Consider the following 23,574-nt stretch of genomic DNA (forward strand, 5'->3'; position numbering starts at 1 on the left):
GGTGTCAGTAAAGGTGGAAGAATTTCGAGAAGAATTTTTATATATAAGTGTGGGATCACTATATGGGTGTATAGTCGATGTGGTCGTTGTTTCGATTGGGAGGAGCGAAGCAGGGATGCATGCCGCGTGGGGAGGGGGTGCTAGTTCGGACCATCCATGTTGACTGTGTGTCGTGGGCCTACACATTAATGTGTCGTGCCAACCCCTTGATACGTCTCAAACGTATCTATAATTTCTTATGTTCCATGCTAGTTTTATGACAATACCCACATGTTTTATATACACTTTATATCATTTTTATGCATTTTCCGGCACTAACCTATTAACAAGATGCCGAAGCGCCAGTTCTTGTTTTCTGCTGTTTTTGGTTTCAGAAATCCTACACATGAAATATTTTCGGAATTGAACGAAACAAAAACCCACGGTCTTATTTTCCACGGAGTCTTCCAGAACACCGAAGAGGATACGAAGAGGGGCCACGAGGCGGCCACACCATAGGGGGCGCGGCCCCACCCTTGGCCGCGCCGCCATATGGGGTGGGCCCCTCTTCGTATCCTCGGTGTGATGATGACAGTGTGCGCATCGTGTGTGATTCCCTTATTACGTTGTGGAGCTTGTTCTTTTCCTTCACAAAGTGATGAGGTAGTCGAATTCTACTCCGGTTTGAGGTGTGCTTTTGCAGCCCTACACAATGAATATGGTGTTTGTTATCCAACAAGAGAGTGTTTGAGAGTAGCATTTATTTATTCACTTATGTGATCATTGTTGAGAGTGTCCACTAGTGAAAGTATGATCCCTAGGCCTTGCTTCTAAGCATTGAAATACCGTTTCCAACAAGTTCTGCTACATGTTCGCTTGCTGCCATTTTTATTTCAGATTGCAATTACTACTTATAATCATCCATATTACTTGTATTTCACTATCTCTTCGCCGAACTAGTGCACCTATACATCTAACAAGTGTATTAGGTGTGTTGGGGACACAAGAGATTTCTTGTATCTTAATTGCAGGGTTGCTTGAGAGGGATATCTTTGACCTCTACCTCCCTGAGTTCGATAAACCTTGGGTGATTCATTTAAGGGAAACTTGCTGCTGTTCTACAAACCTCTGCTCTTGGAGGCCCAACACTGTCTACAGGAATAGAAGCGTGCGTAGACATCACCCCTCATGCCATGCTGGGACACGAGCGGGCGTGATGGCGTGCTTCAGGCAGCACGCAAAAAGTCTGACCGTAGTTGGGCATGAGCAGCCTGGCACAGTCGGCCCGTCCTAGCTCGGCTAAAAAATTTCGGGCCAGGCTGGGCCTAATAACACGTGCAGGTTGAGCCTCTACCGGAGATTTAAGCCCAACAACTAGGACGAGCATGGGCTTTGCATTTTGGCCATTTAAGGAAGAGGCCTGGCCCGAGGCCCAACGAGATTTTGCCTGCTAGGGCCAGGTTTGGGCTGCAAATTTAGGTCCGACGTCAGGCCGAGCCAAGGTCGTGCCGGGGTATTTAGTGTCGGGCTTTTTTTGGCCCGACCAGGCCCGAGAAATGCCCTGGTATGCTACAGCTTTTGAACCCTCTTCTCATAAAAACACACATTTTATTTAAACTATTTTTTCATACAACCTTCAAATCACATAATCCACACCTGTAAAAAAAACACATATTCCACAACCACATGTCAGGGTGTGCCATCAATTAGCTATCGTCGAGTCCACGACTTGGATCGAACCACACACACCTCAGCTCGAGTACTTTCTGCTCCCAGCTAGCTCGCCTAGAAGGAACAGTTTATCCACCGTTGCCGTCGCTGATACCATCGTGCCGCCACCCCTGCTGATCTTTCCACTTTTCTTTCCCCGACTTGGCGGACACTGAGGGGCGGCGTCGCAGCATACTTCTGTAAGCGACGAGATCATGTGCATTTTGGAAGATATGGAACGGAGAGGGATGTGATTTGGAGTGTCGTGTGAGTGAGTTCTTGCTGGGGAATGGGAAAAGTCCAACCACAGAAGTGATTTTGTGCTGCTAATTCTGGCTGTAGCCAAACCTGCGAGACCATGCATTGACTTGAGCTGGTGGGAGAGGAAGGAAAAATTCCAGGCAGAAGAACCAACTGATTGTTGTACTTCCTAATTCTGGTGTGATGCAGTAGTGCTACTCCTGTCAAATGGACATGCTCCTCCCTGTCTTGCAAATGTTCAGAGCAAATATCTACCCCAATGGCTCGATTATTGTTGCCTGATGTAATGGTAATGACTAGCTATCAAGTGGTTTCAGTTGTCTTGATGTATCATGGTTCAAACTCAAGATATGAACCCCTGGTTCAGGAGTACATACATGAGCAATCCAAATCTAGGCAGGCTTACACTACTCCTAACTGACTCGGTCATAAACAAGTGCTCTCTGAATTATGGACTGGGTGACTCACTCGTAGGCTTGTGTCATATATATAGTTTCTTTTAATCAACTATATGAAGGATTCAAACTGCACAATAACTGTATCCATAGTCAGAGCTAGGCATGCTATCCTCCCAGCCAATTTTCTGCCGCCAAAAATGACTTGTTTGATGACGACAGGTCTGCAGTTTTTGGCAAAATCGAGAGACTGGCCCAGTTACAATGCACGATGACGGTTGCATATGGAAAACCGTGCAACACATTTTCTGATGTATGTTACTATGTGTTCTGAAATGAGGTTGCCTAATGGTACACCCAAGTGATTTATTTAGCATGCTGGCAGGGTGCTGGAAATGTCAAACTGTAGAGGGAGCACTGAAGAAGGGACAATAGATGAATAAACAAGCATCTACTCCATAAGAAGATTTCGAAAAATGGCTATGTACCAGATGATGTATCATGTCTGGTGGTATCAAATGCACTCATGAGTTGTAAGCCATGAATCTCTGCTGCTATCTGTGAAGCGGAGATCTGGTCATTCGAGGACATTGAGGACTGTCATTTGGATGGATGCCATCCATACTCGGTTAACCTCTGTTTGCATTGGCATGAAAATACTCCACACGATTCGTCAGAGGAATTTGACGAGCATGAACATGAAGTCTCGTTTGTAACTATGCCACCCAACTGAAATAAGTATGAATATGAAGTCTGTCGCCACTGCCACTGAAGCTGATGACTGACTGGATTCCTAGCATGAGGAGGGCACTTGAATAAAAGCTTCCTATTCCATTGATTTCTGTCTGCACTGGCATGAACAATAATCCACATGGCGGTTGATAAGAGGAATTCGACGAGTATGAATATGAGATCTGGTATCAAGTATAGTACCCTTTTCTGGTACTACTACTAGCCGAGGATACTCTGGTTAATTTGTTCAACTGGCATAAAGTGGCAGCCTTTGCTATCATATGCACTGTTTGTATTACGGAGCTGTGTATTGTTGATCTTTGGTGATAAAAGAGCTGAGTTTTGGCACCTTCCTGATGTGATAAATATCTGCATAATGTCAGTTTTGTTTATTGAGGTGACTTTTTCAAGAGGGGTCACCCACATGTATCTGTTCCTTTGCTGAAAAACTGTCATTTGGAATACTTTAACTACAAAGGCAACTTTTTGTTCGGGAATAGCGTGTCTGTTATTGTTCATGGTAATGCATGGTATTTGGAGGCAAGATGCATCAGTGAAAATAGAGAAACGGATCTAGTGGCAGATGCTTTGCATAAAGCATATTTATAACACTCCTATACACTAAAAGTAAATCCTTTTCATTGATGTATCAACTGTGATCATAATTACCGGACATTAATAATTAATAAACAAATTAAGATCCTCACTCGCACTAGGGGAAAACATGCCAGTGATACTCCTAGTCGACATTGCAACTAAGACTAGCCAAAACACCATGTCCCAACTTCTATATCCTATTCTACCTTCCCTTCCTCTGTTTCGATCAGCTAAGCAGTAGTAAGACTGCACAACAGTAATCAGTCAAAAAGGTAGATTCTGGACGGTTTCTTCTTCTGCTGATCTGCTCCGATCACGAGCACGTCAATTCCTGGGTTTTCTCACTGATGGCCTCCATGTCACATCGGCCACGGCCAGGCATGGGAATGATTCGAGCTTGGGCGCCCGCTGCCGCTTCGATCAGCCGAGCACACTGCACTTGAGCGCCTCCCTCTCACGTTGACGAGCCGCAGCGACGATTCGAGCTTGGGCATCCCATGCTGCTTCTCGCGCCTCCCTGAGCTGCTGGCTGGACATGAGCACGTCGGCCGGATCGATGAACGGGTCGTTGAAGTCCGCCGTCGCCACCATCTGCTCCAGCTTGCGACGTTCCTCGGACCTGCGACGCTCGATCTCGCTCCGTTCGACGGCCCCTTCGGCAGCCTTGGCCAGACGGGCCTTCTCGATGAGCTCGCGCATGCTGCAGCCAGTCGAAGGCTTTGGCTGCGCCGGCGTGATCTCCGGGAGGTGATTCCGCGACGAGTCGGTGGACTGGTTCTCGATCGCGGCGGCGGCGGCGGCGAGGAGCGTCGAGCATTTCGGATCCCCGCCGCTGCTCGGACACGGGCGCTTCTTGTTGCCGACGACGTTGGCGGCGGCCGCGAGATTGGGCGAGGCGGCGAGGAGCGTCGAGCATTTCGGATCCCTGCCCCTGCTCGGACAAGGGCGTTTCTTGCTGCCGACGTTGGCGGCGGCGGCCGCGAGCACGACATGGGGCGAGGCGGCGCATACGCGCTTCGCCGGAGGCTCCCCGCTGCAGGTGGATGCGGGCCGCTTCGGTTTCTTGGGGGCAGCGGCAGCCGCCATACAGGACGGGTTAACGCTTAGGCAGGGAGTGCGGGAGTACAGATCGGCGATGGCGGCGGTGCGGCGCGGGAGCCGAGGCGGCGGGAGCACCGCGGTGGCGCCCATGGCGGCGCGTGGTCGGAAGCGCGAGAGCAGGAATGGAGCTAGCGGGAGAGCGGGGAAGAAAGATGCGACCAGAATTTAGGGCAAGAAACTGGATCGGGATTCAGGAAGGAAACGGGATGGGCAAGAAAGGAAAGAGGCTCAGGGGAGACAGAACAGCGGGAGCTCGCGAGATTCGGTCCGGATTGAATTCATGTTTGGTGGGTCCCTTATGGCGGTGGGATGTGCCAGGATTTGGTAGGTCCTGTTCCGCGTTTATTTTTCCATAAGCGTGTTGGTTTAATTTTGGGGTATGTCTAGGGCGTAAGAGCATCTCTAACAAATACGGCAAACTCCAAATCCCAAATCCGCATATTCAGGGTACCTAACGTGGATTTCGGGTTCGAAAAACACCAACGCAGTTCAGATACTGCATATAAAACTGCAAATTTGATGAAAAAACGCGCACAAGACGGAAGATCAATTCGTTCGGACAGTTCATACTTATATTGACCCTAAATTCAACTACATTCCATCAAAAGGAACTCGAATTTCCTAAATCCGAGTTGAAATCCACCGTCACTGGACTACATTACAGCAAAATCTGCTCCAGGATACTCACCGGAGCCTATGCCGTGCCAGCGACGCGTCGGAGCGGCCTCCTCACTCCTCGTCGCCGACGAGGTCGATGAAGACGCGCCCCTGCTCCTCGGCGATGTGCTTCCATTCGGCGGCCTTGTCCGCGTCCTGCTGGCTCGAGCGCGCGACGAGGCCGACCACCGTGTCGAGGTCGCGCTCCTCGACGAAGTCGCCCGACGCTAGCCCCGCGTTCACGCCGAGCTGCGGGAGGACGAGCTTCAGCTGCTCGTCATCGAGGTTGTCGCCGGGACGAACTGCGGGAGGCGCGGCAGCTCCGGCTCCGCGTCGACCTCCATCTTCACCACCAACGCCGTCGACGGGCGCTAGCGGGAGCTCGACCTCGGCGACGATGATGCCGCGAAAGGGGAGGAGGCGCGGCCGCGGCGGTAGCTCTCTGACTCGCGCTTGGCGAAGGCGGGCGGCGTCGCGACGTCGTAGTTGTGGTACCTGTAGCTACCGCGGATGCACGCCGCGTCGGAGCAGAGCTTCTCCGCCTCCGTCTTCTCGCCGGCAGGCGGAGTGGTGGTGCTCCCACCGCGCTCGGTGGAGCGTCCGCCACGACCTATCTGGCCGCCCCCGCGTCCGTGCCCTGCCACCATCGTCGCAGGTGGGAGGTGGGGTCGCTCGATCTACAGGACGCCGTGTCGATTGCTTGTCGCAGGGGCATTGATTGCTCTTCGGCGGGAGGCGGAGAGGCGGAGGAGCGGATGGGGTTTGGCCCCCATCCGCCTCGCCGACCGCTATATATGTGGGTGTTTTGGCGATTTGGGTTGCGGCCTGGATACATTTTCCGGGCCAGACCACCGATGCGGGGTCTGGTCTGGCCCAAAAAACAGCCGAAATCCCCATATCGGCCCGCCTCCGCGTATCCATGCTGATATGGGGGATCTGCTAGAGTTTCTCTAACTGAGAGCTAACTTGACTGACTTTTTGTAGATATTTTTCTCCGCCTCTGGCCTCCCCCGCAACCATCGCTGACCGGACTGTCGTCCACCCCGCCCGCGGTTGGCATGCTGCTGCACACCTTGCTATCCCGCCCAGCCCCAAGCTCCCCCCTCATTCGGTCCACCGTTGCGCTGGCCATCCCTGCAAGCCCCACCCCCTTTTTCTCCGGGGCTAGCACCCCGCACCCGCACCCCAAACTCTAAGGTCCATCCTCGCCGTCGCCGTCTTCGCCATGGCCAGCCGCGCTGTCACCGGCTCCGGCTCGGCGGACGTTCCCTTGCCCCCTCCCTCCTCCCGCTTGGTGTGTGCAAGGTAGAAGACGACCACACGAATCTTGCTTGGTGTGTGCAAGGTAGAAGACGACCACACGAATCTTGGCACGATTTCAACGGCTGCAGATTCTAATGAGCTCTAAGATAAATCTCAGTTTAATGAGAATTAGCAAAACTGTTAATTTTTAGTAGAGTTGTGTCATAGCTGAGTTCATGGCAGCTTCAAACGTAAGCTAGTCCTAGTAGAATTACTATGAGTGGTTACTTCGGATGGAATCCCGAAACTGATTGGAGCTGATTTGGCAAGTTCTAGCTAGGCTTGGTCTTTTATACCCTCCCTCCACATTGGTTTATAAGTCCCGCATAGATATCTAGGTCACCAATTCCCCGGGGATCAAATCCCCCTATCCCTGGGTGGAGAGGGCGACACATGTCCTCTCCTTTTAAAAAATTCGCCGAAAAAAGAATGAGAAATCGCTCCTCCCTGCACATGTCGCTGCCATTGTCTTCCCCCATCCCTCCCGTGAGCCACAACCATAACTAGAGTTGTCATGGGCGTCGCCCCGTCGCGGGAACCACCGAAGAACCCCGTCAAGGGCGTCACCGGAAAACCGATGCAACATATTCTCCCGCCGCCACACATCTCCTCTGCCGACCATGGCGAACGTCGGAGAAACCTAACGTGATGCCGCCGGTGAAGCATCTATATTGTTGGCCCTTGGTAGCACCACTCTGGTAGCACCGCCTTCACGCCACCTTGCCATGGGTAGCAACCCGCAAGATCCATGTAGCAAGGCCGATGTGCCAAGGTGGCAATGTCGGGCGCCCCTTGGAGCAAAACCAACCGCCCTTTGTAGCAAGGTCACCCGCCACTTGTATCAATGCCGCCACACCATGGTAGCAGAGTCGTTGCACCATGGTAGCAAAGTCCATCGCCCTTTGTAGCAAGGCTGGCACCCCTTGTAGCAAGCATGTTCGTTGTTGGGAGCAATCTAGTCCTTCGTTAGGAGAAAGGCCCACATCCACCGCCCACCTCGGCAGCATATTCCATGTCGGCGACCGCCTCGGTGAGATGTGTGCGGGTGAGCCCGAGTATGCAGCCCTCGGGCGCTGAGATGCAGGGCAACAGTGATTCCCCGGCGGGCGACCTTTGCATCACCGACCTGGGTTCCATCATCAGTCTCGCGCCGACCACACCGTGCCTCGTAGGAGGCAAGGGCCTAGGTCGACGTGATCGAGCTCCGGGTGGTGCAACTGGCTGTCTCGGGTGGTGAGATGGAGGAGCTCCGGGCGGTGGATGTTGATGAGGCGGAGGAGCTCCGGGAGGTGAAGTTGGGTGAGGCCGAGCCGCTGCGGAGCTCCGCGATGTTAAAAATGGAGGTGGAGGAACGCTTCCTGTGAGAGAAATAAAAGGGTCAAGGAAGAAGACGATAATGTGGGTCCATGAGACACGCGTCGTCGCATGGAGGATGGATGGCACAGATGTCACCCCCGGGTGATCAATAGGGTTTTCCATAATATAAACTATATAACATTAAAATTATTTCACGTAAAAAATATGATCTTTGGTAATAAAGAGTTTTTTATGCCTTCCTGATGCGATAATTAAATTCTGCATAATGAACTGGAATTCCAGAGGGAGCAGACACACATATCTGTTCCTCTCCTCAAAAACATTTTTTCTTTTCTTTCAGAAGCGTGTATCTGTTCTGGTTCATGGTAAGGGGAGACACATCAATGAAAAAGACAAAGAGATCTAATGGCAGATGCCTGCACAAATTATATTTAACACTCTTACATAAAACAATTTCCTTAGATTAATGTGATCAATTGCGATCGTGATTAGCAGACATTATACCCTATATAAAAGCTAAACGGTTTAGACGCCTGATATTGATTTGGCCACTGTAGATTGCGTAATTTCCATCCGTTTTCTTTCATTCCCTAAGCGACGCGTATTCTGTTATTTTTCTTTGCCTTCAACGATTACTTTCCTTCATTTATTTTGGGAGAGCCAATCCACCGGTTACCGGCACGGATGATATTGTACTGTGTATTATTAGCTGCCTCTTCCGGTTTCCTTTCCTTAGTGTTTGATTTAGTTGAGTCAATGCGGTGGTAGACCCCACCACCGAGCAATGGAGACAGTTCTGGATTGGGTCGTGGCAATGAGCAGCAATTGGACTTTTCCCCACCATCTCCGCCTCCATCGGCCTCTCCTTGGAGATTTTCCTGGTCGAGAATTTGGGATCTTCCCCGTGACCACCTCAACGGCGCGCCTCTGGTCGCCACCACACAGCAAGAGGAGGCCGGCTACGCGGGGTAGGAGTAGTGATGCGGAAGATCGGGCGACCGAGCTCTTTCTTCCCCGATACGCACAGCCAGCCCGGGCATCACCTCTGGCCCCGGTTGTTTCTTACGCGCAGCCCATCCTGGCCGCTGCGCGCTGCACCCGTACTTCGCCGCCGGGCTGCCGCGCGAGCTCCGCCCTGCGATTTTGTCACCCAGCCCAGCCGCCCTTGCTCGTGGCCCACGCCGCCTGCGCTGTGGAGCCGACCACGGTGGCGGTAGGCATCCACGGAGATGCCGGTGGGGGGCACCGGCCTCCTATACGGTGGAGGCGCTGGGGGAAGCTACTTCTGCTTCATCTCTTATCTCCGGCAGGTGATCTCCTCGACAGTGGAGGCAGTGGGGAAGGCGGCTGCTACTACTTCATCGAAGGTAGGCACACCGGGGGATCCTACCGCGGTGAATGCTTGGTACAGGGGCGCCTGAGTCCTTTTTTTTCTCTTGCCTTCCTGATCTCTTTCCTCTAATTACTCCTCTGTATTCTCCTCGGCTATCTCCTTTTAGATTATTACCTTACCTTTACCTCTCTGTGTTGTATTGTTCATCTGATTGTTGTGTTTCGACCATGGCATAGAGCATCACTTCCAAACTATTAGACGTGATGCTTGAGAGAAGAGGCTTGATCATTATCTTAATTTAGGACTAGCAAATCTGGAGATAATTAATTTTGTGTGTGTTTTAGCTAACCCTATTTGACATCAAGAACATCTGCACGAGATGGGAGTTCACTGCCATCATCAACACAAGAGGCTGGATGTAACTGTCCATGCAGTGTGCCGTTGAGTTCTTCAAGTTGTCCACCTTATTGAGAATTGCAAAACGAGTGTCAACAAGACTTCTACTGGGAAGGTGAGTACAGATTCATAGATTGTATTTTACTTTTGAGTATAGATTGGATTGGTTAGTACTTTCTACTTTCCTAAATCATTTATATCCATAAATTGTTATTTGACCAAGAGATTAGCCCCTTTGGTGACCATTTGGGTTACTTGATATAACATGGTGACCTTAGTTTACTCTCAGAAACATGGATAATGATAAAGCAAGTAAAATGCTCTAATTTTCATAAGAAATCATCAGAATATGTTGTATGCAATTGGCAAAAAATATAGAAGTACATCGAGTAGAAGTTTTTACTGAAGTTTTATGAATTGTTATTGCCATCAGTGTTTACAGTAGCTTCATCCAATTTCTATTCTATTTAGTTTTCATTTATGGGTGACCTTTGAGTTTTTCTAGGCCGCCTAGAAAAAATGGGTGGAAGATCATGAGTTGTTTTTTGCAACATTTGTATCACATATACTTCAGGTTTCCGCATGCTTTTTGGAGTATAGATGTAATATCTCTTCAAGTGGATGCTCCAGGTCCTGGTTCAGTTCTGATGTCAGTTAATAAATGGAGATGCTTTTCATGTTTGCAATTGTTATGCAGGGTTTAGCCAGTAAACTGGAGTGTCTGTTAACGATTTCAAATGTCCTGAGCCAATGAGTGTTCTTCAGGAGCCGGAATCTACTGATATTTACAGCCGCGCAATATTGGTATGTCCTGCAGTTTTCAGTACTATGACCACTGTATCGACTCCCATAATGTACAAAATCACTCATCTTTCTCTCAAGGGTTATTAATTTATGTGCATCCAAGCATTTAGTTCCATCCATGCAGTTTTTTTAGCAGACAATAGTTTCTATTCTATCTGCTGATAAGAAGAGACATCTAGCTTATTTGTGCACTTAACATCTTGCGAAGTTCATAGAAATGGGAAGACATGTGCTTCTTTTTCATTACAGGTTAATATTCATAGTTACAGGTTTTCACGGTAATGGATATTTACAAAAGTAATGTCTCATTCTGAGGATGAAAAGCTTTAGCAGCCAGTCGATAACAATTATTATCGTAAAATCAGCTTATCCCAAAGTTACACTCATCAACTGGGTAACAAGATGTTTCATTCTTGATTTTGGGAATATTGGCTTATCTTTTATTTTTCCAATTTAGCCGTGCAAATCTGAAAGAAGTGAACCAAAGGTATGGTATTCTGTTCGTGCTGCTGACTAATTTATTTACTTCAGGATGAAGTCAGGACCCTTACTTTTGGCTATGTACACAAATTGAAGATGAGGCTCTGAGCAAGTCCCATTTCAGGTACATATTCTTTTTATAATTTTACATGCTCTCTTTTACATCTAAGGGCAGAATCTGAAGCTATTATGTATGCTGTTGGTGCAAACGAAGAAAACTTCTTGAGTAGCTTTTATCTTCTTTTACTATATGTGCAATAATGCAACATTTACTGCATGTTTATGAATCCATATTAGCCTCTTATCTAGGAGCTTCTTATTTATAACGTGCATCCCATCTGAAATGGGCAGTTAGCGCAAATTCCAATATTAATACCCGGTTATTAATATGGCCCTAGCTCAATCCGAGCTTGCAGTGTTGCCTCGACCACCGCCCATGCAGTAGCCCCAAGGAGAGTGTCACGGATAAACCATGGAAGCTGCGAGCAGTGCGTGGGACAACAGTCAGACGGTTGGTTTCAAGGTTGGCGCCGTCGTCAAGGAGGCTCAAGCAGGCTCTGTTCTCGGTGGCCCTGACGCATGTGCTCTGGCTCACATATGGTTTTGAGGCTGCAATTTGGTTAACAGGTTGTGTATCCATTCGAAATCATTCAGTGATAGAGCATGTTGTTGGGTTTAAGCATGTTTTGGATGTCAGCATTGAGAGAATACACTAAAATTCCTTTTCTAACTTGAAAATTATAAAGTATACTTGATTGCACAAGATGGCACCTTATAGAAAACTGAGCATTGACCAAGTATTTTGGTTGTGCCATATATTGTTATACTATACCTGATGTTCCCTTTCTGAAAATAAGATGGGACAAGTGAGCATTCACTGTATGTTGATATTACCCTGCAGGTTCCTGCAATACATGTTTCTGAAATGACTGAGCTGAAATCTAGAAGTTTGTGTGCACGGTAGCAATCTTTTTCACTTTACCACGAAAAGGCCTGACCTTTTGTCCATCTAGCTTTTTTTTATTATTTTTAGACCTTTTGTCCATCTAGATGATGTACTAAGGTTGACACCCAATATCATCAGCTAGATAGACAATCTGAACTATAGCTATTTTGGCGGCTCAGGAATGATGTAATCGGTTAGATAGTTTGTTTTCTCTCTTTCACTAATGGTTGGCATCACTACATGTGATACATATCGAGTTACAATTCCTTATGTTGTGCAGCAACAGTGTATGTTGAATTTGTATAATTTAAGGCTGACAACTTTCACATAACTACGAACCATTGCCAAATCTGTTCTAGGATATAGGTTGCCTGATACATCTTTTCACTCTGTGGTACTCCTACATGAGCTGTAATGTCAGGCTTCATTTTTATTTGTCACTAAAGGTTCAGATAACCTAGCCTTGCTTTGACATGTGGCAGCAACCTTGGGACGTATATCCCCTAGCAAAGCCTAGCACCGCCAAACTACTCAGGCACCTAAACCTACCAGAATACCTATCTTATGTTCTCTCACATCGATCAAAGCCTCCATAGAAAGAAAGGAAACTCCTCTACCACACATCTCCACCGTCATTCTTCAGGTAAAATGTTCTACACCTATCAGAATCACACTCCAAACTAAAATAGGTAACATGAAGCACTCAAGCAAAATTGGTAGAATCACACTCCAAACTAAAATAGGTAACAAAGCACTCAAGCAAAATTGGTTAACACCACGGGCGCGGCGTGCCGCCGCGCCTATGCTTCCTAGTTAGTAGTAATAAAGAACAAAGCTGAGATTTTCACTGTCACAAGGGGAGAGAACATGCCAGTGAATGATACTCCTAGTCCTAGAAAATTGCAAGTCGCAACCAAGACTAATTACACACAGTTGATAACTTGCAACTCATCGATCGGCTTCTTCTGCTTAGGTCACCCAATTCCTGGGTTTTCGTCACTTGGGAGCGCCTCCACCTGATGTCGGCGAGTCATCCCAGTGATTCGAGCTTGGACAGCTGCTGCCGCTTCTCGAGCTTCCCAGAGCTGCTCACGGGACAAGCACACGTCCGCGGGATCAATGAACGGATCGTTGAACTCCACGGTGGCCACCACCTCATCCAGCTTTCGCCGGGCATCCGTCCTACGCCGCTCGGTCTCCATGGCAAACTCAGCAGCAGGGCGCAACTTGGCCTGAAGAGCCTTCTCGATGAGCTCACGCATGCCGGTCGAACTCGAGGAAGGATCTGGTTGCGCCGCGCTCTCGGGAAGGTGAATCGGCAAGTGGACGGACTGGTTCTTGATCATGGCGGAGCCGAGGCGCTCCGGGCTTTTCATATCCCCGCCGCTCAATGGACAGGGACGATTCGTGTTCCCGATGTTTACGGCGGCCGCGAGATGGGGCCGGCTCGTGCACACTGCGCGCGTACCCGCTTCGCCCGAGGCGAGGCTCTCCGCCTCGAATCGATCCAGGCCGCTTCGGTTTCTCGGGAGCGGCGGGATTCACCATGCAGGTAGCTTTAATGCTTAGGCGGTGAGTGCGGCAATAGAGGTCGGCGACGGCGGCGCTACGGGGTGGTCGCCCATGATCGTGCGCGGTTGCTCTAGGTAGCGATCGAAGCGAGAGAGCAGGAATCGGACGAGCGGGAGCGAGGAAGAAGACGGGTAGAACAGTTTGGGATTAAGAAACGGAGGCAGCAAGAAGAAGAAGAGCCGGCAGAGAGAGGGAGACGACGAGACGGAGCAGCGGCGGACTCCGGGAGAGGTGGTGGCGGCAATGACGCTGGGATTCCATCGGATCGAATCCTTGTTGGGTGGGCCCACAGGTGAAACGTGCTGGGATTTGATTGGTCCTGTGGTTGTTTACCTGGGACGTGTTACCTCGTGTGGAAAAAAATGTCTCATAAAAAGCATCATTTTAGTATACTAGGACAAAGCCCGTGCTTCGCTACGGAGTAAGTATCCGTAAAACCGTCTCCCGGAGAAACAAGTACTCAAACGAATTATATCGTCTGACTCATTGCTCTACACTGATTTTACAGGGTACATTCGTATGCAAGACATTTCCGGGGACAACATATATCCACGCATTGCTGCGGCAGATGAAAATAGATTAAGTTGAAAATAGAAATCAAAAAACAGAAATATTGCTCCTACGTGACTATTGCAACGGAACTGATAAGATAACTTTTTTAGATAAAAGTTGCAATGGAGCTGATAAAACAACTTTAAAAAGCATTTTTTTTAGAACACTTTTAAACGAAAACATCCCACAACCTAAATTTTACCCAAACCGAAATGACCCAAGGCAGCCCACCTAAGCTAAACATTAATTAAACAATTGCTAGTATGTAGATATTGCAAGTACATTATAATTTAGAACAAACTAAACATAAGTTAGCTTTGCTTTTTTTTCTTTCACAAATACATCTAGCAAGCAGCAAAATCATCAACTGGCTTTGATCAATCCTTTTTTGCAAACACATCTAGCAAGCAAGCCATCAAGGGTAGGTAGCAGCAACTATATCGAGCAGCTAGCAGCAATGAATTTGTAGCTGCGCGCTCAGCTCGCACAGAAGAACTCGGAGACCGGCTCCCACGACACGTGAAGACACCCACGATATTTGCAGAGAGAAAAAAAAAAGTAAGGCAGTAGGAACAACATACGTACGGGGATCGAGTCAAAATCCCCAATTTTCTTCTTGCTCTCTGCTTGCTCTGCTGCCGGCCGCCTTCCAACCGCGTTACCTCCGGCCGTCCTCGCCACCTCCGTCCACGCCAGCGCCTCCGTATCCCCGGCTTCCCTCATGCGCCTCTACCACGCCGGCGAGGACCGCCCAACGGCTCCGCCCCTCGCCCAACTGTTGCCTCGCAGGCAGCACGCACGACGCGTCTCGAAGCCCAACGCTTCACGACCTGGCAGTCGAGCCTGCCGTTTTCCTCCGTCGTCGCCGCCAAGCTCGCTTCGGCCGACACCCACTGTCCAGCGAACCTTTTCTCACCTCTGCGCCGCGACCCCATCCGTCTCCGACGCCTCTACCGCACCGGCCACGCCCCCGCGAGGACCCCGGTCGAGGGCCACGGCCATGGGCACCACCGTTCCGGGAGGAGCAGCGCTAGGGATGGAGTCGCTGCTGCGCCACGCGTCGTCCACATCCCTGACGTCCTCCCCGCCAGGATCCCTCTTCGTCAACGCGGTCGCCATGGATCCTCCTGGGCATCCCCACTGACTGATGCTCCGCGTGGTTGTCGCCATGGACGCGACGCGCGACCCTCCTCTCGGGCCTCCCCTCTGATTGTTGCTCATGCGTTTTTAGTGCAGTCGCGATGGACCGTCGGGAAAACTGTCCCGCTCTTGCTTCGGGGGCGGTCTGCGCGACCCTGCCCGTGCACGCCTCCTGGCCAAAGTCCTGGTCTGAGCTCGATGGGTGTTCCTGTGCCGCGCAACGCCTCCCCCTCGCCAGCAACCGAGCCCAGAAGCATGCCTCCGCGCGCGCGCAGAAACCGCCACGGCCTAGTTCCCTTTCCTCCGGCGGCGGAATAACGCCCAATCCACGACTAATCCGCCCGGATTTTCGCCGGCAGTTGCGCCGTGGGGCTCCCCTCTTGAAGCCCCGCCCCGAGCCTTTCCCTAGCTCCTGGCTACTCCTCCACCATCGTGAGGACCTATCCGCGCGAGATCCTCCGTCCCTAGATCTTCTTCCCCCCTGCTGCAATCGATCTAGATTCAATTTGGTTTTCTACGACTTCTACGCGAATCGTATGCAAAGGAGACATGCTACATATGGGTGAATTTTCGTGGGGCGGGGTTCGATTTTGTAAGGATCGGTTCGTGTCCGCGTGTGGCACGGGATGTTTCTGTGCGGGACAGGAGAAAGGGCGAGACGGAGAACTCTCGTTTCTGGTTTAGAACCAACCGTTACATAATGGCATTGTGCAGTAGTATGTGGTTTGGTGGGAGGGTAAAACGGTCTAATAAAAAGTTGGACGAAAATTTTGGCAGAAACCTTAGCTCCTTTATTATTAGATATAGATTTTTGTCTTTTTTACATAGCACATAAATGTCAATTTTTCATGAAATGACTTTGTCCGCACGGTAGGGTTCGAAGATGTACACGTGGATATTTCTTTGGAGTTTTTTGTCATTTTAAAATGTTTTTAAAATGCATTTCAAATAAAAGAAGCATATGCACCCAAGAAGAAAAACATCCCTCTCCAAGGCTTGGTAATTCACTTTAGCTTCTAGTTGTATATGTTTCCTTTGAAGGAAATTTATATTTTAAAATGTTAAAAAACTCCAAAGAAAAAATTTCAAAGTTGCGCGAGAAAAGAATATTTTTATGAGCTATGTAAAAAAGATAAAAAGAAGTAGTATTGTGAAAAGCGTTATTTACCACCCAACTTTATCTTTTTTTACACATAATACATAAGAACTCTATTTTTCGTGGAATGACTATCACGTAGGATGTGAAGATGTACATGCTGATATTTGCTTTTTGGAATGTCTACCATTTCATCATAATTTTAAATTTCATTTCAAATAAAGGAAACGTATGCACCAGAAAGCCAAAATACCGTCTCTCCGGAACACCTATCTTTTTTTCTTCACTAAAAAAAGAAAAAAGCTCAATTCTTTTTGAGGAAAACACCAGGAACTTTATTAATCACTAGCAAAAATTACAATGTTTATGAGATTATTAAAATCATCCCAATTACAAGAATGTTTTATTTGCTTCCCTCAAACAATGCTTGTAGATAACACCTCCAATTCATGATGCTAAAATCCACAAAAGTAGTAAAAACATTTTAGGTGTCTCTGGGCACCAAGTTTCATCCATTGCACTCATTAGTTGTTCCCAATGAATCACCTTCTGTAATGATATTGTTGCATCCCACTCTACTAGCTAGAGATAAACCTTGTCGCGTCGCCATTGTCTCCGCAATGGAAGCTGAAGCAACACGAGGGAGATATCTTCTAGCCGCATCGACGAATAGGCCTTGATAATCAAGAATCATCGCACCAACAAAATCCAACAGAAACATCCTCTGGTCTTACCCATCTAACTTCTGTAGAATTTTGTTGTGGTTTTCTATCTGTAACCGAGTTTGCTGAAATTGAAAAAAATAAACATTGTGCATTTACATGGGGGGGGGGGGGCGGGGGGGGGGGGGGTACTTCCTCGTTATGGATGATTCTTGATTACCGAGATCACCTCCATAAGCCACAGATAGCATCAAGTAACCGAGATCACCTCATTAAGCCCAATGTTATCAAAGTTATGGAGTTCACTATCATCTCGTCGAAGCAACGCTTCTCGGACCACCAATCCTGCATGATCAATTTGGATAGATTTATTTATAATTGCAAATAAACCGAGAGCATTCCACATATCTTGAGCCATCGGGCACTGGAAGAGAAGGTGTTCAATATCTTCCGGTCCTTGACTACACATATAGGACATTCACATGAAGTTTCAACATATCTCTTAGTGATAATACACTTAAGGGGGAGAAAACACTTGTCTTTGGTCAAAATAAATAATGCAAGTTTTAAACAAAAAAATATTACATGTGGAGTTGGGGTGGTGATTCGGTATAATCCAGGAAGCTTCATCGCAACCTGTAATGGTCCTGTTTACTATGTCATAGATGCAAACACCATGGAACCTCAAGATATAGTAGAGGCTTAGCTCTTGGCTCTTCCCTTGCAATGTGGGTCACCCTTTTCCTCTATACATCTGTTCAGCAAAGGGGGCTTGCTATTCTCTGCAATTGAAGGTTGGGCCTACATATCTCTTTTTGTGTGGACCAACCATCCAACCTTTCTTCTTTCTTTCCATAAAAGCGTAGGTAGAATGTGTATAGTAATGGTAGAGCTGATGTATGTCTAAGCAAGGCTGATGGAGCTCTTGGAAAAAAGTCAGCTAACTGAGGATGGATGTTCTCGAATAATAATTCAATCAGATTGAAATACGTCAATCAGGAGATTTCCCGTCGACTGCGGCAACGGCTTTGCTTGATGACATTTACTTCAAGCCTCTATTTTCCTTGCCATGAGTTTAATTTTTATAATAGAAAAGAAAATTGTGAAGCTCACTGTTTATCAAAAGAGACAATTTCACCCCGGTACGTTTGGCTAGATGAATAGCTAGATTTTATAGGACAAGGTGTTTCTCCACCCAGGTGCATATTTATTTAAATTGTATTTTGAACATATTTAAAATGGAAATTCAATTTGGCACTCCGGTGCGTATGCTCTCTCTACAAAAAAATTATATCTCGAAATGTTGAATTTTTTTGACAAAAAGTTTTACATGTACATCTCCACAGCTTGCGAAGTTTTACTTGCAACCATAGAACATGTTCCTCTACATGTGAATTTTTTTTCCTAAACATTTTTAGCTTTTAAAACTATTTTTGTACATACGGGATGTATATACACCTATTTTTGAGAACGGATGTACTCGTGGGATCAGTTTTGAGTTTCGCAACAGCTTCTCTGTTGATTTTTTTTTTTTAGAAGAACAGCTGAAGCTTTATTAAACAGTTACATCAAGAATTACAGGTATACCCAAACCATCAGGGGGGTGCCCAAGCCAAACATATCTACCAGCATCTAAGGTAGTCGTTGATCGCGCAAGACGATGGGCTTCACCATTAGCTTCACGCCGCTCGTGGATGTAAAAGACATCCTGAAAAGAACTTCGTCGAGATAGAATTTCCTTAATCACCATGCAATGAGGTTCACCACTTTGTTTGCTCTGCAGCTCCTTAACAATTGACAAGCAATCTGAAGCGATCAGCACATTATGCACATGTAGATCGGCAGCTAGCGACATAGCCTCCGCACAGGCCATAGCCTCAAGAGTGACCGGGCAAGTGATCCCGTTGATCTTCACAGAGGAGCTTCCCAAGAACCTTCCCTGATCATCCCTACAAACCGCACTGTAGGCTCCGCCTCCTAGAGATCTAGCCACGGCACCGTCAACATTTATCTTAACCATCCCCGGCTGTGGAGGAGCCCACCTAGCCGTTATCGCATGTGCGCCACCCTTAGCCGATTCTTTCTTCCTTCCTGTATACTCCAGCTCGTCCAAATAACGCCTGATAAAAGAATGGGTTGACAGAGGAGAATGAAATTCATCTTCATGGATAACTTTCCTCCTTGCCCACCATATAGCCCATAATGTAACCAAGACTTCGATGAAACTCTCCTGATTCAAAATGTTGCTCAACTGAAACAGCCAGAGTTTAGGATCGGTCGTTTCGTCATCAAAAAGAGGTAGCGTGATATCGTCCTCCTTTAGTGCCCATACAGACCTGGCCATGTTACACTCAAGCAAAGAGTGCCTCCAGCTATCGACCGCCTCATTACAGATAGAGCAAACTGCACTCGTCGCCATGTTCCTCTTGTGCCGAACCTCACCAGTGGGCAACGATGAGCGTGCTAGACGCCATGCAAACGTTCTGAGTTTCGACGGGACTTTAATCTTCCACAACTTCTTCCAATTTTTCTCCTCCTGCTTCGTTCCCGAGGCCTCAGTACGACCCTCTAAAAAGGCCTCCCGCCGGTGTTTTGTAGCCATGATCATCCGATACGCCGATCTGACCGTGAATACCCCGGATTTCTCATAATGCCAAGCCCAAAAATCCTGTTGCCTCACATAGCTAATTGGAATTTGTGTCACCACCTCAACGTCCATAGGTAATAAGTACTTCTCCAGCATCTGTCTATCCCATGTCCTTGTAGCCGAACATATAAATTCCTCCACGTACTCAGGTCTATGTTCTTGGTCCTCAGCTATGCAACAGTACGGCCGCATACACTGATCGCGCGGAATCCAGTTGTCATCCCAGATTTTTGTTGATGCTCCATCCCCAATTCTCCTGATCAGTCCTAATTTGAGCATATCCCTCCCCTCGCATAGTGACCGCCATATCAAAGAAGCTCTAGGCCCCACAGCAGCCGACAAGATATCCGTGTCAGGGAAGTACACCGCCTTCAAAATGCGTGCACTTAGGCTAGTAGGTTCAGTCAAGATCCTCCAGACTTGCCGCGCCAAGAGAGCAAGATTAAATATTTCAATATCACGAAATCCAAGCCCACCTTTATATTTCGGCATTGTCATCGAATCCCATGATACCCAAGCCACCTTCCTTTCTCCCTTCTTACTCCCCCACCAGAACTTCCTCACCATGGACGTAATATGATCGCATAGCCCCCGAGGTAGTTTAAACAATGCCATCGAGTAAGTCGGTATTGCTTGAACCACCGATTTTATCAAAATTTCTTTCCCTCCCATTGACAGCATCATCTCCATCCACCCTTGGAGCCTTTTCCAAATTTGGTCCTTAAGGTAGCTAAAAGCACCATTCCTCGACCGCCCAACATCTGTAGGAAGTCCAAGATACCGATCATTCATTGTCTCATTCTGAACTTGCAGCACTGCTTTAATATCAGTCCTAAGAACATCCGGGCATCCCTTCCCAAAATAAATCGAGGACTTTTCATTTTTAATCCTTTTACCCGATGCCCCACAGTACTTCTCTAGGACTTCACTCATCTTTGTAACATCAGCCACCGCTACTTTACAAAACAATATGCAATCATCCGCAAATAAAAGATGGTTGATACTCGGTGCATTCATAGCCACTTTAATACCAGCCATCTCGCCCATGCTCATTGCGTTTTTCAGTAGGCAGGATAAACCCTCTGCCGCCAAAAGGAAGAGGTAAGGAGAAATAGGGTCTCCCTGCCGAATTCCTCTCGATGGCCTAAACGATTCTGTTGTAGCTCCGTTAAACAACACTGAAAAAGAGACCGACCTGACACCCCTCATAACTGAATCAATGAATCGATGTGAGATTCCCAGTTTCACCATGATCGCTTCAAGATAGCTCCATTGTAGCCTATCATAAGCCTTCCTCATATCCAGTTTTAATGCGCAATGACCATCTTTCTTGCTCTTCTCAGACTTCATAAAGTGAAGACACTCATATGCTGTGATCACGTTATCTGTAATCAAGCGTCCAGGAACAAATGCTGATTGTTCTTTAGAAACTATCTCAGGGAGAATTTTCTTCAGCCGGTTTGCGAGTACTTTGGATGCAATTTTATACACCACATTGCACAAGCTAATAGGGCGGAATTGGGAGAGAGAAGTAGGGTTTTGTACTTTCGGAATGATAACGATGAACGTACTGTTTATTCCCTCCATAGAATCCTCTCCATTGAGTAGTTGAATAACAACCCGTGTGAGCTCCTTTCCACACAGATTCCAGTGCTTTTGAAAGAAATGAGCAGGGAACCCATCAGGCCCCGGTGCCTTAGACGGGAACATTTGAAATAATGCTGTCCTCACTTCTTCCTCCGTATAAGCCGCATTGAGAGTATCATTCATCTCTCCATTAACCTTCCGGGGCACATGAGATAATACCTCCTCTATACCAATAGTATTCTCCGATTTATAGAGATCCTCATAGAAATCATGAGCCATCTGCTCTAGCTCATTCATATTCTCACATACCGATCCATCAGCACGCGTTAGCTTGTCGATTTTATTCTTCTTCCTCCTCATACTCGCCTTATGATGAAAAAACCGAGTATTTTTGTCACCCTCGGTTAACCATTGAATCCTGGCGCGCTGTCTCCACATTATTTCCTCCCGATAGCCCAGCTCCGCTATCCTCTCTTCGACCTTCTTTTCTTCATAAGTAGGGACCGAACGCCCCGGGTCCGTATGCAGCTCCTGCAATTTCTTTCGAAGGCCACGCAGCTCTGAGCGAACCGCACCAAATGACGAGTTGCCCCATCCCTTCAACGCCATGGCCGTGGATAGAAGCTTAGCTTGCAACTCCTCCACATTTCCCGCCCCTGAAGGACCCCAAGCTGCCTCTAGGGTACTTTGGAACTCCTCATGTCTTTCCCGCATTACCTCGTAGCGAAACGGCTTCTCTAGAGCAATTCTCTGATTTTGTGCCTCCATCTCATTCATCAGAAGAATTGTAGAGTGATCAGATTTTACCGCATGCAAATGATGTAAAGTGGCCAACGGGAACATCTCAGACCACTCTGCTGACGCCAAGACACGATCGAGCCGCACGCGGCAGTAATCTCCTCCTTGGATCCGCCGCTCAAAAGTCCAATCTAACCCCACATAACCAATGTCACATAATTGACAAGCATCGACAACCTCACGAAAGAGGTTTATCTGAGCCATCTCTCTTTCATTCGGCCCCATTTGTTCCTCCCTCCTCAAAACTTCATTAAAATCACCAATACAGCAACATGGCAGATCACTATCCGCTTTTAGGTATCTCATCATGTCCCAAGTTTTGTATCGCAGGCTTCTATTCGCCTCTCCATACCAGACAGTCAACCTCCATGGATCCTTCCCTTGTTCCTCCACCACCATATCAATATGATATTTGGAAAAATTCCTCAATGTAAGCTGCATTGGATTCTTCCAAAAAATGCACAAGCCTCCACTCCTTCCAGTACTCCCCACTCCATAAGCACTATCGAAACCTAGTGTGTTAGCCAGCCCTTCAACTCGGTTTTTTGCTATTTGGGTCTCAACAACACACAGGATCGAAGGCGAGTTAATCCGCGCGAGATCGCGCAGCTCATGAACTGTCGACAGATCGCCCAACCCTCGACAGTTCCAGCACATGGTACACATTAGGCCCGGCGGTCCTCCTTCCCGGAGGCCGCCGATTTTGCCAAGCTTTCAGAATCAGCCGAGCTGGCTGATTTACTCCCACCCTCTGTTCCCTTCTTAGGCCTTTTCTTCTCACGAATTGGTGCAGTGTGTGAAGGTGGCGGAGGAGGTACCTCCTCTTTCCCCGCACCACCGTCCTCCCCTCCATCATTGGCCTCCTCATCTTGCTCATCAAAATCAATGCCTCTTGCTACCCCTGCATGGGCTACCTTTTCTGGAATTTTATCCTCCTCCATATCAGCTAAACCAGGGGGTTTGGCTGGGCTTGACGCCGTATCTGCAAGGTCCTCATCAGCAAAAACCTCCCCTGAATTCCTCTTTCTAGCTCCCATGGGGTCGCCATTACCTCTGCCCCTCCCTCCAAACCTCCCCGGGAAGGAGGCCCTAAAATTTGGAACCCCACCAATATTTGCCCTCCTCTTCGCAAGCATCCAATTACCATACTGGATATCCTCCTTATTATGGACACCATCCCCACACTCCTCCATATCATGGCCAAGAACCCCACAAACATCACAGAAGAAACCGATTTTCTCATATTTAACTAGGAGCATCTTCCTTCCCGCTTCTCGCATATTCAGCGGTGCAAAACGGATCAAAGGTTTATTCACATCAATGCTTGCCCTGATTCTCACATAATCCCCTTCAAACCACCTTTTATGTGTCATCTCCATGCTCTTCACATGTCCTATCCTCCTTGCCAGTTGATCCACCACCGATTGATTATGGTATAATTCTGGGATGGAGTGGATCTGCGCCCATACTGCCACATGATTCAATGGCACTTCCGCCGGCGCACATATAC

The 23,574-nt window shown here is 47.9% G+C and overlaps 1 protein-coding gene and 1 long non-coding RNA gene across 4 annotated transcripts; one reads left to right on the forward strand and one right to left on the reverse strand.

Moving 5' to 3' along the window:
* Nucleotides 1-8,829: 8,829 nt before the first annotated feature.
* On the forward strand, nt 8,830-11,934 carry LOC127313565 (uncharacterized). 3 transcript variants are annotated; one of them, XR_007859090.2, is made up of 4 exons: nt 8,830-9,895; nt 10,478-10,584; nt 11,116-11,188; nt 11,416-11,934. It is a non-coding gene; the product is annotated as an uncharacterized lncRNA (long non-coding RNA). The 3 variants fall into 3 exon arrangements; XR_007859088.2 differs by having other exon boundaries at nt 8,835-9,895; nt 11,463-11,888; XR_007859089.1 differs by having other exon boundaries at nt 8,836-9,895; nt 11,481-11,888.
* A 6,653-nt stretch (nt 11,935-18,587) lies between these two features.
* On the reverse strand, nt 18,588-22,268 carry LOC139833854 (uncharacterized). Its single transcript, XM_071824210.1, has one exon. The coding sequence runs from the start codon at nt 22,266-22,268 to the stop codon at nt 18,588-18,590; it is 3,681 nt and encodes a 1,226-aa protein (XP_071680311.1).
* Nucleotides 22,269-23,574: the final 1,306 nt, after the last annotated feature.

Source organism: Lolium perenne, chromosome 7 (genome assembly GCF_019359855.2).
Source record: "Lolium perenne isolate Kyuss_39 chromosome 7, Kyuss_2.0, whole genome shotgun sequence".
Lineage (NCBI taxonomy): Eukaryota > Viridiplantae > Streptophyta > Magnoliopsida > Poales > Poaceae > Lolium > Lolium perenne.